Genomic DNA, 15,650 nt, shown 5'->3' on the forward strand with positions numbered 1-15,650 from the left:
CCTGTTACTTGTCCCTATGATTGTGGCCTTGCACTCACCAGTTTCATTTTTCTTATGAACGCTATCATAGCCTAAATATCATCCAGCTTGACATTTGATGCTCCCTTTGGTTGACAGTGCATCCCAGTATTTCGTTAGCACATCTCTAAATTTTGACTAGGGTCCTAAGTGAATATAATTTTCCCCAAGAACTGATCTTCAAACAGTGCCATTAATTATCTCTTCTCAGCCCATTTACTTCAACTCCTTTCCATCTTCCCCCAAACAGCTCCTTCCTGCTTGGAACTTCTTGAGTGACTCCCTGTTTTTCCAAGCCTAATGTTGGAAAAATTAGGAGCAATGTTGTGGTTGGCACCATATCTGAAGTCACTTGGTCCCCAATAGGTGGGAGTTATGTATTACCCCCATCTAAAAATATGAACTCTACTGGTGTACAGTCTGCACTGGCATAGATCTATCTGCCTTTGGTGCTTTGTTGTGCTTGATACTGTTCTTTTCTTAATGTATTATTCCTTTCAGTATTTGATCCAAGTGTCACATGCCACTGAAGTCAGGCAGTTGACTCTAGCATTTTAAAATAAAAAAAAAAAAAAAAAAGGAAGAGTTAGAAATTTAAAATTTTGGTCCGAACCAGCTTTTAAAAGTGCCAGTTGTCATAAAATTTGGGTATAGGGGTTGTCCTCTTCCACGATGTGCCTGCTTTGCTAAGTTTTTTACTCCTTTCTAAGTAATGCTTGTTTCCATTTCTATATTAGTAATCCCGTAGGCATTGATGCCTTCAAGTGTACATTCAAAGTCTTCCGTATAGTAACTTGCCTCCAACCCTGAGCATGCTCCCACCACAGAGACCCCTCCTCTTTTCTTCATCCTCCTTTTTTGTCCATTTGATTGAGGAACTGCTGTTTCTGTTTTCCTTTTCCTTTCTCGGCTTGGGTCTTTTCTCATCTTAATGCTACTCACCTTCACCTGCAAGATGAAGCTTAATTAAAACTGAATTAATTTAGACTCACTTTCTCCAAAAGGACCAAGGGTGTCCAAAGAGCCCAGCAACTCTCCCATCATGTCCTTTCCCTTATCAATACCATGTCCCAAGTAAAATCAGCTTCTGGGGGTCCAATTCACTCTTGGCAGAAGGACAACATATGACTTCTGCTTAATTTAAGTTTCACTTAAACATTTTATCTTCTGACTTAGTGCTTAAGTGTTACTAAAGTGGTGCATAGACCTCACTAGCTAATCTCCAGTTTAATCAACACACACAAACAGCAAATCTACCATTATTAGCGGAGTGACTGAGGAAGATGAGTGCTTCACTTTGAAAGCATAACAAAAGGAGTACGACAGATTTTTCTTTTCCTTGCCTGAAAATCAGAAATGTTGATCTGAATACTATAAACCTAATGGCCAACTCAAAGAAATGGCTGGGGCAATTTGTCTAAAAGTGGGAATACTATTACTGTTATTTTACTTTGGCAGTTAAAATGTTTCCAGTCAAGACTTATACTGTAAAAGAGCCAAACCATGGAGTTAGTGTTTGTGGCAAAACAGAAGTTCCTACAATGAGGGTGAAATTATTTCACCTACACAGAAGTCTCTTTTTACCTCCACTCTGTAGCTGTTCAGGAGACAACAAAACTATTTTTCACATGGTGCAAAGAAAAGTAAAGTCTTGAACACACATTAAAACGCATGTATGTTGAGTGAGATCTTTTTTTGGTTTGGCTTTGGAGTTTGTTTTTAGGTTTTAGTTTTTGGTTTTGTTTTTAATTACTTGCCCGTGATATTCTGAAACTTTATTAAAGTCTTCATAGAGCTGAGGAAGAGCAAGGAGTAAGAAGCTGACACAAGCCAGGAAGTTACTTAAGCATTTAAGTGTGATTTTACTGAAGTTTTGGTGGAGAGTCTTGTTGGTTCCTACTATTTTCCAAATCACTTCAGACATCCAGTCAGAGCAGATAATACAATTAAACATAAGTGCCTGTCCGGAGTGTCACAGGTCTGAGCATTACATCTTACCTGCCAGAAGGCAGAGCTGTTCAATATTAAGGTCAACATAGGGTTTTCTGTATGTTTGGTAGTGATGATTCAGCTTTCAGGAAAATAAATCTTTCCAAGTTTAAACAGCATAGGCACTTGCAGCACAAATAGCACCTCGGGTGTAAGTTATTGTTTTTCCTCTTTCCAGTCAACCATACTGCTGCACCAAAAGAAGCATGTCCAGCAGGTCAAGGGAGGTGATTCTGCCCCTCTACTCTGCTCTGGTGGGACCCCACCAGGAGCGCTGGGTCCAGCTGGGGAGCCCTCAGCACAGGAAAGACATAAACCTGTTGGAGAGGTTCCAGAGGAGGACCACTAAACCTGTGAGAGAAACTGAAGACCTCTCCTATAAAGAAAGGCTGAGAGAGTTGGTGTTGTTCAGGCTGGACAAGAGAAAGCTCCAGAGAGACCTTACTGTGGCCTTTTAATTCTTATAGGGAGCTTATAAGAAAGATGGGGACAAACTTTTTAGCAGGGCTTGTTGCGATAGGACGAGGGGTGATGGTTTTAAACTAAAAAGGGGGAGGTTCAAGCTAGTTATAAGGAAGAAATTTTTTACACTGAGGGTGGTGAACCACTGGACAGGTTGCCCAGAGAGCTGGGACATGCCCCATCCCTGGAAACATTCAAGGTCAGGTTGGACGGGGCTCTGAGCAGCCTGGTCTGATAGAGGGGGGTGGCGGGGGGGAAAAGGGGGGGCGACTACATGAGCTTTAATGGTACTTTCCAACCCAACCGTTGCAGAATTCTGTGACGATAGAGTTCTAGAACCCCCTGGTTCTGGAAGCCAGTGAGCACCCGTGCGCAGGCAGGGACGGGAGCGGGCAGCCCACAGCGTCTGTGGAGGTGGAAAATAATCGCATTTCGGCTCCCCGGCACCCGCTGACCTGTTTCAGCCCCCGGCAGCCGCCCTGCCCTCCCGGCTCCGTGTCCCGCAGCCCCCGGGAGGCTGCAGGTCCCCCGGGACACGGCGCCCAGCGGCAGAGCCGCATCCCTTCCCGAGAGCCACCCCCGCCGGCGCTCACCCTGCGGCTCCGGGCGAGCAGTCCGGCTGGCCGCGCTCCTGCCAGGATGAACAAATGCTTCTCCAAGTGTTTTCCCTGCGCTCCGCGCGAAGACGAGACGGTACTTTTGCCTTTTTTCATCGTTTAGGGAAGGGAGCCGGGAGCTGGGAGCCGGGAGCCGGCTGCTGCTGCCGTCGCCGGGCGGCGGGAGGGGGGCGGTCCTCCTCTTATTTACAGCTCCGCGGGGACAAATCTCACTACTGTCCCTTTCACGGGCGCTGCAGTGCCTTATATAATTGTCCTGCAGTCTAAACCTGAGGGTCGGATTTCCCTGAAACAAGGAGCATCTTCTGTAACAACAGTTGACAAATTTCTGTGTGTGCCTTTCATACATTTTTAATAACCGTGTGGAGAACAAGTTTTAAAGGGAACTTGCACAGAGTTTTAAAGTTTGAAGAGAGGTTATGCAACCTCTAGCTGTCCTTTTAGCTCTCTAATCAACCTCCTTTCGGACAGAGGGTTGATCCTCCGATTTAGGAGAAATGAAGAAAGGCAAAAGTACATGTTTTCTTATGTCGGGGTGTATCTAAACCAAGAAATTCCCCAGGTGCCAAAACAGAGGTAAGTACATAGCTACAGGTAGCACGAGAATAGCATGTGGCACAGAAGTTGTGGGACATTTCTAACACCGCTTTTCCTGCTATTCTTCTGGAAATTTGCCTGGATTTTAAGCATATACAGAAGAGGGAGAGAACGAACACGTGCATTTAATTTGCTTAATAGAAAATATCTTGGCAGAAACAGATCCTTGTGCAGTATATTTTGTTAAGAGTCTGGCTTCTTCAAATACGCATATACTTGGTCCAATGAAAAGCTGATAGTGAGTTTACCTAATAATATAATGTATTGCTCACTAGGTTAAGAAAAAATGTATGGCTTAATATAAAACTTGTTAAAGTACAGTACTGGGGGATATTGAGGTGCTTGCAAGCTCTGACCTAAAGAGTACTATGGGGGATAATTACCTGATAACCAGCGTGATTGAAACAGCAGTGTTAAAATACCTCTTTTTCAAAGGAAGACTGTAGGTAATTTTCAACGTCAGCTGCAGTGGGATTCAGTTATTGCTCCCACGAGTATCTTCTCAAATATTTATTTGTCCAAGAGAATTCCCTATGTATATGCTTCTCTTTCCAATGATGTTATAAGACCTTGCCCCAGGGAACTCAGAGTAAAGCACAACAGTGACTAAGCACCTTTTGCAGCTCAGATCCTTTCTTTTATTATGTGTTAATATTTTGAAAGCATTGGATACTAAAAAAATAGTCTGAAGGAGAAGTTTTAATAGCAAGTGCTGCAGAGCACCTGTGTATTGTAGAGAACTGGGATGTGTTCATGGAGATAATGTACAAATATACCTCAGAATATAAGCAAGCATGTAAGTTGGCAGAGGACAGACATGTCAGGGTGTTAACTTCAGGCTTCAGTGTTTACTTCTGAATTGCATTTGACTTATTATGTGGGTCTGGGCAATTTTCTGATATTCCCTGCGTGATTTGACCCATTTGTGAAGTGGATCTGCTATTGCTTACCTATTGTTAAAAAGTACCTGGAGGCTTAATTAATTAGCATTTCTAGTGAAGCAGTATCTCTCAGGTAGTTTGTGATTCTCAGAGAAGAGATTCTCTAAGGCAAACATGAACTCTGCCTCCCTATCACACAATTATTCCTGGTCCAAAGTAAAATTGTGACCTGTCTCCTTAACCATGTCTCCTCAACAACGTCTAGCTGTCAGCTGAAGTTCCTTGCAACTAAAGCAGAGCCTTTCCTCTCCCCCAGGCCTTTGTCACTTCTTCCCTTCTTAATCTGCTTGGACACTGCCAGCATTTTGCCCATCTTCAAGCCTGTATCATGGCATATTTTACCAAGTTGTATTTCTAGGTCCACATACACAGTTGTGTCTAAATTGTGCAGATTTTTGCTGAGCTACACTGCTAAAATTTGGCCACTCTTATTTAATTGGACAAATCTATCCTTCCTTCCTTCCCTCCTTCCTGACTACCTTCCAGTTTTTCTGGAGCTGCTCAGATGTTGCACCAATATAAATAATCTCTCAGTCTATCCTCACAGAATTTTGAGTTGAATTAAGAGCACATAAGTGCCATTTTCAGTGTCTGTTTTACTTGCTGAGGTGCAATCCATCACTGAGCCTTTCACAGCGGAAATATTGAGGTGTCTGTATGTTATAAAGCTGATGGTAGGAAAAAAGAGTTGATTCTGCATCTTCTGTTTTATGTAGTTTAAGTACAAAGCTAACTTATCATTCTACTTATTCTATTCTATTTTTCTTTCCATATGAAGAGATGGGATGTATTCCAGGTGCAAGACTTAATTTTTTCTTGTAGAGTACTAGTATGAGGAAGGAAGTTTCCTTCATGTCCATCATGAGTGGAATTTTATTTTATGAAATTGCTTCTGTATCAGAGTAACTTCTTGGGATGCAGCCAATGGAAGACCTTTCTCATCAGTTTTCCAAATGATAATTAAATCCATCATTCATTAAAAGTACCTGAAAAATCTTAGTTGGTACAAAAGCCACAGGTTTAATTTTTCATTTTGGCCAAAATAAGTAATCTCCAATCACGCCAAAGCAATTCTTTTTTTCTCACATGCCATTTAGCTGCCACACTGAAATGCTGGAAATTTGCACAGCATTTATGGCCTTTTCACCCACTGGAAACAGGAGTTTCACTAGTGTAGTCACTGACCATTTTTAAACCTGACCTGGAGTTGGCCCTTAGTCACTCACTCTCAGTGTTTTGACTCCAGCTAATGCCTAGTGAAGGGTGCCTACAAAGCTCCTTCAATTAGCCTGTTAGAGGCAAAACTCTTGAGAGGGTAGCAAAGATTCCTGGTTACTCTATCTTCTCTTTCAAATACTTGATTGAGATAAATATTAATGAAAAATTATTAATTCAGTGGGATAGCCAGTTGATTTTGTTTGTTACAGGTTTGTTTAGGGAGATGTTTCCTCACTTGCTTGTGAATTTTCTAATCATTTTGATGTTTTGACATTGGACCTATATGAAACTCAGCATTGGACCTGATAGCTTAACATTCTCATGTCAGATCCAGTTTTGCTCTACTTTACAGAATCACACAAGGTTGGAAAGGACCCATTGGATCATCGAGTCCAACCGTTCCTAACACTCCCTAAACCATGTCCCTAAGTACTTCATCCACCCGTTCCTTAAACACCTCCAGGGAAGGCGACTCGACCACCTCCCTGGGCAGCCTGTTCCAGTACCCAATGACTCTTACTGTGAAGAATTTTTTTCTGATATCCAACCTGAACCTCCCCTGACGGAGCTTCAGGCCATTCCCTCTAGTCCTGTCCCCTGTCACTTGGGAGAAGAGGCCAGCTCCCTCCTCTCCACAACCTCCTTTCAGGTAGTTGTAGAGAGTAATAAGGTCTCCCCTCAGCCTCCTCTTCTCAAGGCTAAACAACCCCAGCTCTCTCAGCCGCTCCTCATAAGACTTGTTCTCCAGCCCCCTCACCAGCTTTGTTGCTCTTCTCTGGACACGCTCCAGAGCCTCAACATCCTTCTTGTGGTGAGGGGCCCAGAACTGAACACAGTATTCGAGGTGCGGTCTCACCAGTGCCGAGTATAGAGGGAGAATAACCTCCCTGGACCTGCTGGTGACCCCATTTCTGATACAAGCCAAGATGCCATTGGCCTTCTTGGCCACCTGGGCACACTGCTGGCTCATGTTCAGTCGGCTGTCAACCAGCACCCCCAGGTCCTTCTCTTCTGTGCAGCTCTCCAGCCATTCTTCCCCCAGTCTGTAGCGCTGCATAGGGTTGTTGTGCCCCAAGTGCAGGACCCGGCATTTGGTCTTGTTAAACCTCATCCCATTGGTCTCGGCCCAGCAGTCCAGCCTGTTCAGATCCCTTTGCAGAGCCTCCCTACCCTCCAGCAGGTCGACACTTCCTCCCAGCTTAGTGTCATCTGCAAACTTGCTGAGGGTGCACTCAATGCCTTCATCCAGGTCATTGATAAAGACATTGAACAGAGCTGGACCCAGTACTGAGCCCTGAGGAACTCCACTTGTGACTGGCCTCCAGCTGGAGTTAACTCCATTGACCACCACTCTCTGGGCCCGGCCATCCAACCAGTTTTCAACCCAGGAGAGTGTGCGCCTGTCCAGGCCAGAGGCTGACAGTTTCTGCAGCAGAATGCTGTGAGAAACTGTGTCAAAGGCTTTACTGAAGTCCAAGAAGACTACATCCACAGCCTTTCCCCCATCCAGTAGTTGAGTGATTTTGTCATAGAAGGTGATCAGGTTAGTTTGGCAAGATCTGCCTTTTGTAAACCCATGTTGACTGGGCCTGATCACCCGGTTCTCTTGCGTGTGCTTCATGATAGCACTCAAGATTACCTGTTCCATGACTTTCCCTGGCACTGAGGTGAGACTGACAGGCCTGTAGTTCCCCGGATCCTCTCTGCAACCCTTCTTGTATATGGGCACAACATCAGCCAGCCTCCAGTCTAGTGGAACTTCCCCAGTCAGCCAGGACCTCTGGAAGATTATGGATAGGGGTTTGGAAAGGACATCCGCCAGTTCCTTCAATACTCTTGGGTGGATCCCATCCGGCCCCATAGACTTGTGGACGTCTAGCTGGGCAAGCAAGTCTCTAACCGCCTCCTCTTGGATCACGGGAGCCTCAATCTGCCCCTCTAACTCTTGGATTTGTAAACAGAAGGAACAACTTTCTTTGCTATTAAAGACTGAGGCGAAGAAGGCATTAAGTACCTCAGCCTTGTCCTTATCCCCTGTCACTGTTATTCCTTCTGCATCCACTAGAGACTGGATATTCTCCCTCGTCCTCCTTTTCCTGTTAATGTACTTGTAGAAAGACTTTTTGTTGTCTTTCACAGACTTAGCGAGTTTTAATTCTAGTTGGGCCTTGGCCCTCCTGATTTTTTCCCTGCACGATCTCACTTCGTCCCTGTAGTCCACCCAAGATGCCTGTCCTTTCCTCCAGAGCACATAGAGCTTCTTTTTCTTATTGACGCATCTTGAGATCACCCTGCTCCACCAAGCTGGCTTTTCCCCCCGCCGGCTCCTTTTCCGGAACACAGGGATGGCCTGCTCTTGAGCTGATAGGATTTCATTTTTCAAGAGCGCCCAACCCTCATGGGCTCCCTTGCCCTGAAGGACTGTTTCCCACGGGACTTTGCTAATCAACCTTCTGAACAGGCCAAAGTCTGCCCTCTGGAAGTTTAATGTGACTGCTTTGCTAACCCCCTTCTTAATCCCACCTAGAACTGAAAACCCTATCATCTCATGATCACTTAATCCCAGGCGTCCTCCAACCGTCAAATCCCCAACAAGACCTTCCCTATTCACAAACAGCAGGTCTAGGAAGGCACCCTCCCTTGTTGGTTCGCTAACCAGTTGTGCAAGGAAGTTGTCTTCGATGCACTCCAGGAACCTCCTAGACTGTTTCCTTTCTGCTGTATTGTACTCCCAGCAGACATCCGGAAAGTTAAAGTCTCCCACAAGGACAAGAGGCAGAGATTTAGAGACTGTCCCCAGCTGTTTATAGAAGAGTTCATCAGCAGCTTCTTCTTGGCTGGGTGGTCTGTAACAGACTCCTATCACAAAGTCCCCTTTCTTGTGGGCTCCTCTGATTTTAACCCATAGGCACTCGATCCCGTCCTCACCGTAATCCAGTTCGAGAGTTTCAAAGCACTCTTTGACATAGAGGGCTACCCCGCCTCCTTTCCTACCCTTCCTGTCCCGCCTGAAGAGTTTATATCCCAACATAGCTGTAGTCCAGTTATGTGAGTCATCCCACCACGTTTCTGCGATGGCAATGACATCATAGTCACCTTGCCCTACAACAGCTTCCAGCTCATCCTTCTTATTGCCCATGCTGCGTGCATTGGTGTAAATGCACTTCAGCTGGGCTGATGAACCTTCAGCCCTCATAAAGGGAAGAGAGTTTATTCTCGATTGACTGGTCCTTGGAATAACTAATTCCACAGACCCAGTTTTATCCTTACTGTCCCCACTTATACTCGCCCTCACTTGCCCTATTGTGGTGTACTGGTGGTCCTCTCCAGCACACCATTTCTCAGCCGCCGGTTTCCCACTTCCAGGCTCATTCCCAACTAGCCTGGTCTCCTCCCCTTCCCCCTTCACATCTAGTTTAAAGCTCTATTTAAGAGCCTAACCAGATTTTTAGAGATAACTTTAGTTCCCCTTCGAGACAAGTATGACCCATCCCTAGTAAGAAAACCTGGGGGTGGGTGGGTCACCCCATGATCAAAGAAGCCAAAGCCTCTCTCCTCACACCAGGCTCGGAGCCAGGCATTAATCATCTGTACGTTCCTGACTTCCTGCTCCATATTCCTTAGTATTGGGATGGAGCTAAACACCACTTGAGCTCCAGAGCCCTCAATCATCTTCCCTAAATCCCTGAAGTCTCTTTTGATGGCTTTCAGCTTTCTGCGCTGTAAGTCATCATTACCTATTTGAAATACTAAGAGGGGATAGTAATCCGTTTCCTTCACCAAGGAAGGGAGTTTTCTATTGATATCCCTCACTGAAGCCCCCGGCAAGCAGCAGACCTCCCTGTGGAGCGGGTCCGGTCTGCAGATGGGACCCTCCATTCCTTTAAGAAGGGAATCCCCTAAGACGATCACTCTCCTCTTTTTCTTGACAGAGGATGTTTTTAGGGCCCTCCGAGGATGCTGGAGCCTAGGGAATGTTTCCAGGCTGTGGGGACCATCTCCTTCTTCCACTGCTTCTTCCTGGGGAATAGGTTCTACCTGCAGCATTTCATATTTATTTCTGAGGGCTATCTGGGGGTTAATTGTCTGGGTGGGGGGAGCAGGTTTCCTACGCCGGACAGGAACCTGCTGCCATCCCCCAACTCTTGTTCCCCCTGCCTCACAGATTATAGGATCAAGCTGCTCCGCCGCATTGGCTCCAGCAGCCTGCTGGGTTTGTGCGAGGGCACTGCTCCAAAGATCTATGTCCCTCTCACATTCCCTGATAGTCCTTAACCTATTCACCTCCTCCCTCAGCTCTGCCACCATGTGAAGGAGTTCTGCGACTCGTGCACAGCTCCCACAAGCGTAGCCGGTATCAGAGGCACAGGCTGGTGTTGGAGGGGGGCATTGCCTACAACCCAGGGTCTGCGTGGCTGCATGGACCCACTGAGGCTCTGTCTGGGTGGCAGTATCCATCCTGCTCGCTGCAGCACCCGGAGCAGTTTTAATCTTCTGCCTGGTAGCCACCATGGTCAGCCACCAGCCACCAGCCTCTCCCTGAGCCCTTCCTGCTCGCCCTGACCGCTCGCACTGCCGCTCAAACTGCCCCTTCGTAATAACGTGCCCCGCACCTCTTTGCCTCGCTCCTCTTCGCCGTGCTCCCAAGAGACCGTTTAAATCTCCCGCGGTAGCCGCCGGGACCGCCCCCTCCCGTCAGGCACCGCGCGGGACCGTCCGCTGCCGCGTGTCAGGAGCCGAGCACCGCCCGCCCTGCTCCCGTTTAGGTTTTCCTAGGCTTTTCCCGTCACAGGGAAGTGCCCCACCACCTCAGATGGCCACCCCACCGCAGTACTCACCGTCCTGCTGCTGGATGTCGCCGAAAAAGCGGTTTTGATGGTTTGGCCGCGTTTAAATCTCCCGCGGTATCCGCCGGGACCGCCCCCTCCCGTCAGGCACCGCGCGGGACCGTCCGCTGCCGCGTGTCAGGAGCCGAGCACCGCCCGCCCTGCTCCCGTTTAGGTTTTCCTAGGCTTTTCCCGTCACAGGGAAGTGCCCCACCACCTCAGATGGCCACCCCACCGCAGTACTCACCGTCCTGCTGCTGGATGTCGCCGAAAAAGCCTAATGTTCCTAAGCACTAGCATTCCCAGTTCCTCAGCTGCACCGACGCTGACGTGCTGGCTGTCTGCAGATCCACATTGATGATGACAAGGAGAGGCTTTTTAATTTTGTATTAGCATTGTGTTTGCGCTAGTTGCAGGAACACATGCAGTCCAAACCTATCATTTTACACTGACAAAGCACGTTATGATAACAGAACATGTCAGGAATTTGTAAGTTCACTGCGCATTCAGGAGACCATGAGGCTGATACAATGATTAGTCAAAACTACACCTTGCCTCTCTTGCAGAAGAGGAAGAGAAGGACTTGTGTGCTATTGACAACTAAAAGAACCCTCTGAGAAAAAGGGACTACTTGAGAACTTGTCACTGAGGGCAATCCATCTGACCTCCCAGAGAACATGAATATGAGGTCCTAAAGAGAATTCAGAAAGCTCTGACCAAAATAACATACAATATAATGCAAGAACATAGAATTCTATGGTTCAATGAACTGAAATGTGTCAACACCAGCTGCTCAAGAGAGCCCCAGAGGCTGCTCTGGAAACCATGGCCCCTTTATTGTGGGAGGCAGCTAGAAGGTCTGCTGTCCTGGTGGAGTGGTGTCCATGTTGGAGCTTGAGTTACGGGATAGCATTAGGATAGACCATGGTGATTCTACACTCTTTTGGAGAGAGTCTCACTATCAAGTGTCCTAAAGGGGTAAGACAAACCTTATCTAAATTGAAGTGAAAAAAAAAAAAAGTACATAATATTTCTTATGTGAAAATTTTAAGAACTTTTTGTTCCCTAGGATGTGAATTTTTTCACTTGCTTTTCATTCTCATAGAATCATAGAATGGTTTGCCTCAGAAGGGCATTATTCTGCTTCATGCAGGCAGAGTAGCAACAATCCCAATAGGTTCTGCTTATCTGTAGGTGCTGGCAATGATTTATACGGAGTTCCCTTGCTTCAAATAGCTTTTATTTCAAATAGTGGCAGCTATTTGAAACAATGATTTGAGTAATTTGAGTGGATGCTTCTCGTCTGTGAGCCCCATATCCAGTATATCCCTGTGAACACACCTTCAAGGGCACCAGCCCTGGCAATCTGTCAAGAATACTTCTTAAAATGACTCCATGAGTTAGACGGTGTGGGCAGATGCAGTGATATTCTCCAAAACAGGAAACCTTATCTCTGTAATACTGATGATTTGGGAATATGTTTTTTCAGCATAATAGCCTGTATTTTTTCATAGGTTTTTTACTAATTAAAGCAAAACCAAACAACCATCTCCATTTTATACTGAGCCTAATGCAGTCAATCAGAACTGGAAACTCTGCAGTCCTGGCACACAGGGCCCTGTGCATTACTCAGCAGTGTATGGAGCTGACTGTTCGGAGGAGCCCAGCCTTGCATGTCTGCCTTTTTCCCATAGCTGCATAAGAAAGATGCCTGTGTAGCCTGGGTCTCCTCAGGCCCCCAAGGCTCTCGAATCAGTTCAGTTAGTCATTCCATTTACAGCAGAGCTTTCCGGTAAGTGTGTCCCTTGGATCTGGTAGAATAGTCCCAAAAGGGCAGCATTTAAAGGATTAATTTAAATTCCAGATTCTAGTTTCCTTGTATTATCAAAAATAAAGCTGTTGTGCTATTTGTCTTAGCAGAGTTAAAAATTAAATGCAGGAAAAATAATCAGAAACATTAAGCTCTGAAATATTTTTTTTTTCACTTTTCATTTAGGTAAGACAGAACTAATTTGCTATCCTATCTGCTATGTATCCTGCTGATGAACTAATCCTTTCTGTGCCTTAGGTTTTTATTAGCCTTGCTTGCTTTGTACTGAAGGATTTACTTTCTAGGACTCCTTTTAATTCCGTTTGCTACTACACTGCCTTTATCTGGAATATGATTTTTCTGTAGTATCCTTTAAAGATTCTTGGCTTTTTCTAAGCTGGATACATTTACAGTAGACTGATTCAGTTTTCCTGATCATTAGTGATCTTCCCAGCAGGATACATTTCTTTGCCTTTTTCCTAATGTGATTCAGGATACATTCCAGTTTAAAGTGTCCTTATGCTTGAACCATTATGCTGGGATTTATTGTACTAAACCAAACTCCATTAGATTTTCCTGGGGCCTTTCTTTGTTGGTTTGCACAGCACTCACGAGATAACTGCTGTCAAAGTCCCTGCGTTTTAGTAATAATACCTTAGCACTGTTAATGTAAATATGTTTTCATTTTCCTTTGGCCAGCTATCTGTTTTAATTCCATAAGTACTCAGATTGCTTTAGGGAGAGCTGAGGAAAGGAGTTCTTGTCCCTTACAGACAATAAAATAGCAGAAATTAATGTGGAAATAGGCATGAATGTCAGGGCATTGGTGGTGTCTGTATGGGTATGCCTCCATGCCTGGAATGCTGTAAAAACAGTAGTCTACTCTGTAAATTTGATTGTGTGAGTATATTACTATGTTTAGAGGCAGTTACATGCAGGCATACATAAATGAAAATGTTTTAATAGAATTAATAAAACCATCTTGTACATGCAGTCCAGACATAAGTTGTATATAGACTGAACATGAAATGATAGAAAAATGCGAATATCTTTTTAGACACACAGGAGTAAATAGAGGATTCTGTGATGTCCTATGCACATGAGTATGTTTACATGTATTCGTAGATACAAGGTACTTGTAGCCAGTGAGTCACAGCTCTTAAGCTTGATCTAAAATCGAGTAAGTTTATTATAATCTCCCCTCACAAAACAACAACAAAAAAAAAAAACAAACAAAAAAATCTGAGGAATCGATCTAATCTGCTTTACTAAATGAACATGTGAAAGTGCTTATCTGGGATAAACCTGGGGACTATACATATTTCTCTCTCTTTTTCCTTAAACAGAATGAAAAATCCCTTGTGAAAATACAGGAGTTAGGAGTCGAGCTTGCAAAGATCAGGGATGAAACTGGTAAGTAGTGCAAGCAAAGTGATAACAAAAGTGATTTTCTCACTTTATACAGAAGTAGTTATTCCCTGTGAGCAGATTCTGGGAAACCTGCGTATATGTGATGAAGTGTTTTCTGAAACCCAGTGGCAAGGAGTTTTGTGTCATCCTGGGGAACCATGATTCTGCTGCTTTGTTGTGAAGATGGATCCGTCACCACACAAACTGCAGCTAGTTGTGTGTCATCTTTACTAGGCAAATGGTTCTTCATAAATCCATAGCTTCCATTCTCAAATTATGTACCACCACTGTCAAAGGGAAAGCACAGCATGATGAGAAATGGGAATTTAGGAGCATTGTGTTGCACAGTGGCTGGAAATGTATTATGTGGGTACATTTGCACGTTTTGCAGTTCAGCTACAAACTGAATGACACCAAGTTCAGAACTTTTCTATTACTATCTCTAAGGTCTCTTCCTGGCTGAAAGATGGCAAAAGCAACGTGTCCTGTTCAGTCTGTTTATTCCCTGTGTATCTGCGTGCACCGTCTTTCCTGTTTGATTTGTGCTCCAGACAGGAGAGACAGGGAGGGTGTAAACACATTGCAGCTCTTTAGAGAGTTGGCTTTTGCACTGGCTTTAGCCAACAGGCTGAGTTCTTTTGGGCTTAAACCTCCCCAGAGAGGGTTCATCCACACTCGGGCAAACAGAGAAGAGGAAGGGCACCCAGAGGGAGGACCACTGGGGAAGAGGACACCCTGATTATCAAAAGGTAACAGACTCACCGATGACTGGACCTGTGAATTTGGGGACCTCTCAGCTTTTCCCGCACGTGGGAGCCTAGGTGCTGGGTCACACGTTAAGGACAGATTGTGCTGTGTGGTGAGAGGGTGACTTGTTTCATGAAGGAGGGCTCATGCTAAACCCCTGTAAGGTGGGCAGAACTGCAGACCCTCCCTGTGCTTCATTTTCACCTTGCCTATAACAACTCCCTGCAGAAAAGCCTAGCCCAGCATTTTTCTGATGCCCAACAGCTTGTGCTCTCTGCTGTGCTCCTCTGAAATTTTTGGGGTGATCGCCATTTCTTAGAGAAATTTATTGTCCCCACAGCCAAAGGTTACTGCAGCATTAGTAAAACAGCATTTCCAGTTATTCCCTTACGCCTGCCCTCATCCATCCTCTGCATCTCCTCAGCTCTCTCAGAGGAGCTGTTGCCACTAGTGCACTCTTTAGGCAGGACGCATGTGAAGTTTTCCATTGAATACTCACTTCTCATTTGAAAGCCCTACCTCTTTCTAGCAAGTTGAGTTTGTTCATTTTCGTGAGTGCTTTTGCAAGTAGTGGTGACGTGGAAAGGAAAGAGAGGTACAGTCCTGGAGATAAAGAGCTTTGCTTCCGTTTACACTGTGTGTTTGTTCAGCTGAAGTGAATATGAATCACTGGTGATTTTGCTGGAGAAATTTGCCAGGTATATACCTTGCCGTTGTTCTTGTGCATGCAGCAGTAGGTACCTCTGCACAAATATGAGTCCCAAAGAAGTACTTGGAGACATTTTTGTTAAGAACCCCAAATGCTCCAGAACAGCAGTCTGAGGTCTCAGCTGAGCTGTACTTCTTCAGAAGGGACGTTAGCCATAGACCTGTACACACTTTCTTTCACAGAGAGGAGAAAAACAGTGTGAGATAGTCTTTTCCTCAGTAGTCCTGTGGGCATGTGTACTGGAGAGGAGCCATCACAGGCCACCTCTTTGTGAGCCAGCTACCACTCTGGGAAACAATGAGATAC

At 45.4% G+C, this 15,650-nt stretch overlaps 1 protein-coding gene across 7 annotated transcripts in view; it reads left to right on the forward strand.

Moving 5' to 3' along the window:
* MTUS2 (microtubule associated scaffold protein 2) overlaps positions 1-15,650 on the forward strand; it is a 317,361-nt gene that overhangs the window by 274,468 nt on the left and 27,243 nt on the right. For all 7 annotated transcript variants that reach the window (XR_008448377.1, XM_054057304.1, XM_054057293.1 and 4 more), the window contains one exon: positions 13,825-13,891. Coding sequence is in view for 6 of the 7 variants with exons in the window: in XM_054057304.1 (XP_053913279.1) it covers positions 13,825-13,891 (67 nt within the window). In the remaining variant the exon portion in view is untranslated. The remainder of the gene's footprint in view (positions 1-13,824; positions 13,892-15,650) is intronic.

The sequence above is a fragment of the Cuculus canorus genome, chromosome 1 (assembly GCF_017976375.1).
Source record: "Cuculus canorus isolate bCucCan1 chromosome 1, bCucCan1.pri, whole genome shotgun sequence".
Taxonomy (NCBI): domain Eukaryota; kingdom Metazoa; phylum Chordata; class Aves; order Cuculiformes; family Cuculidae; genus Cuculus; species Cuculus canorus.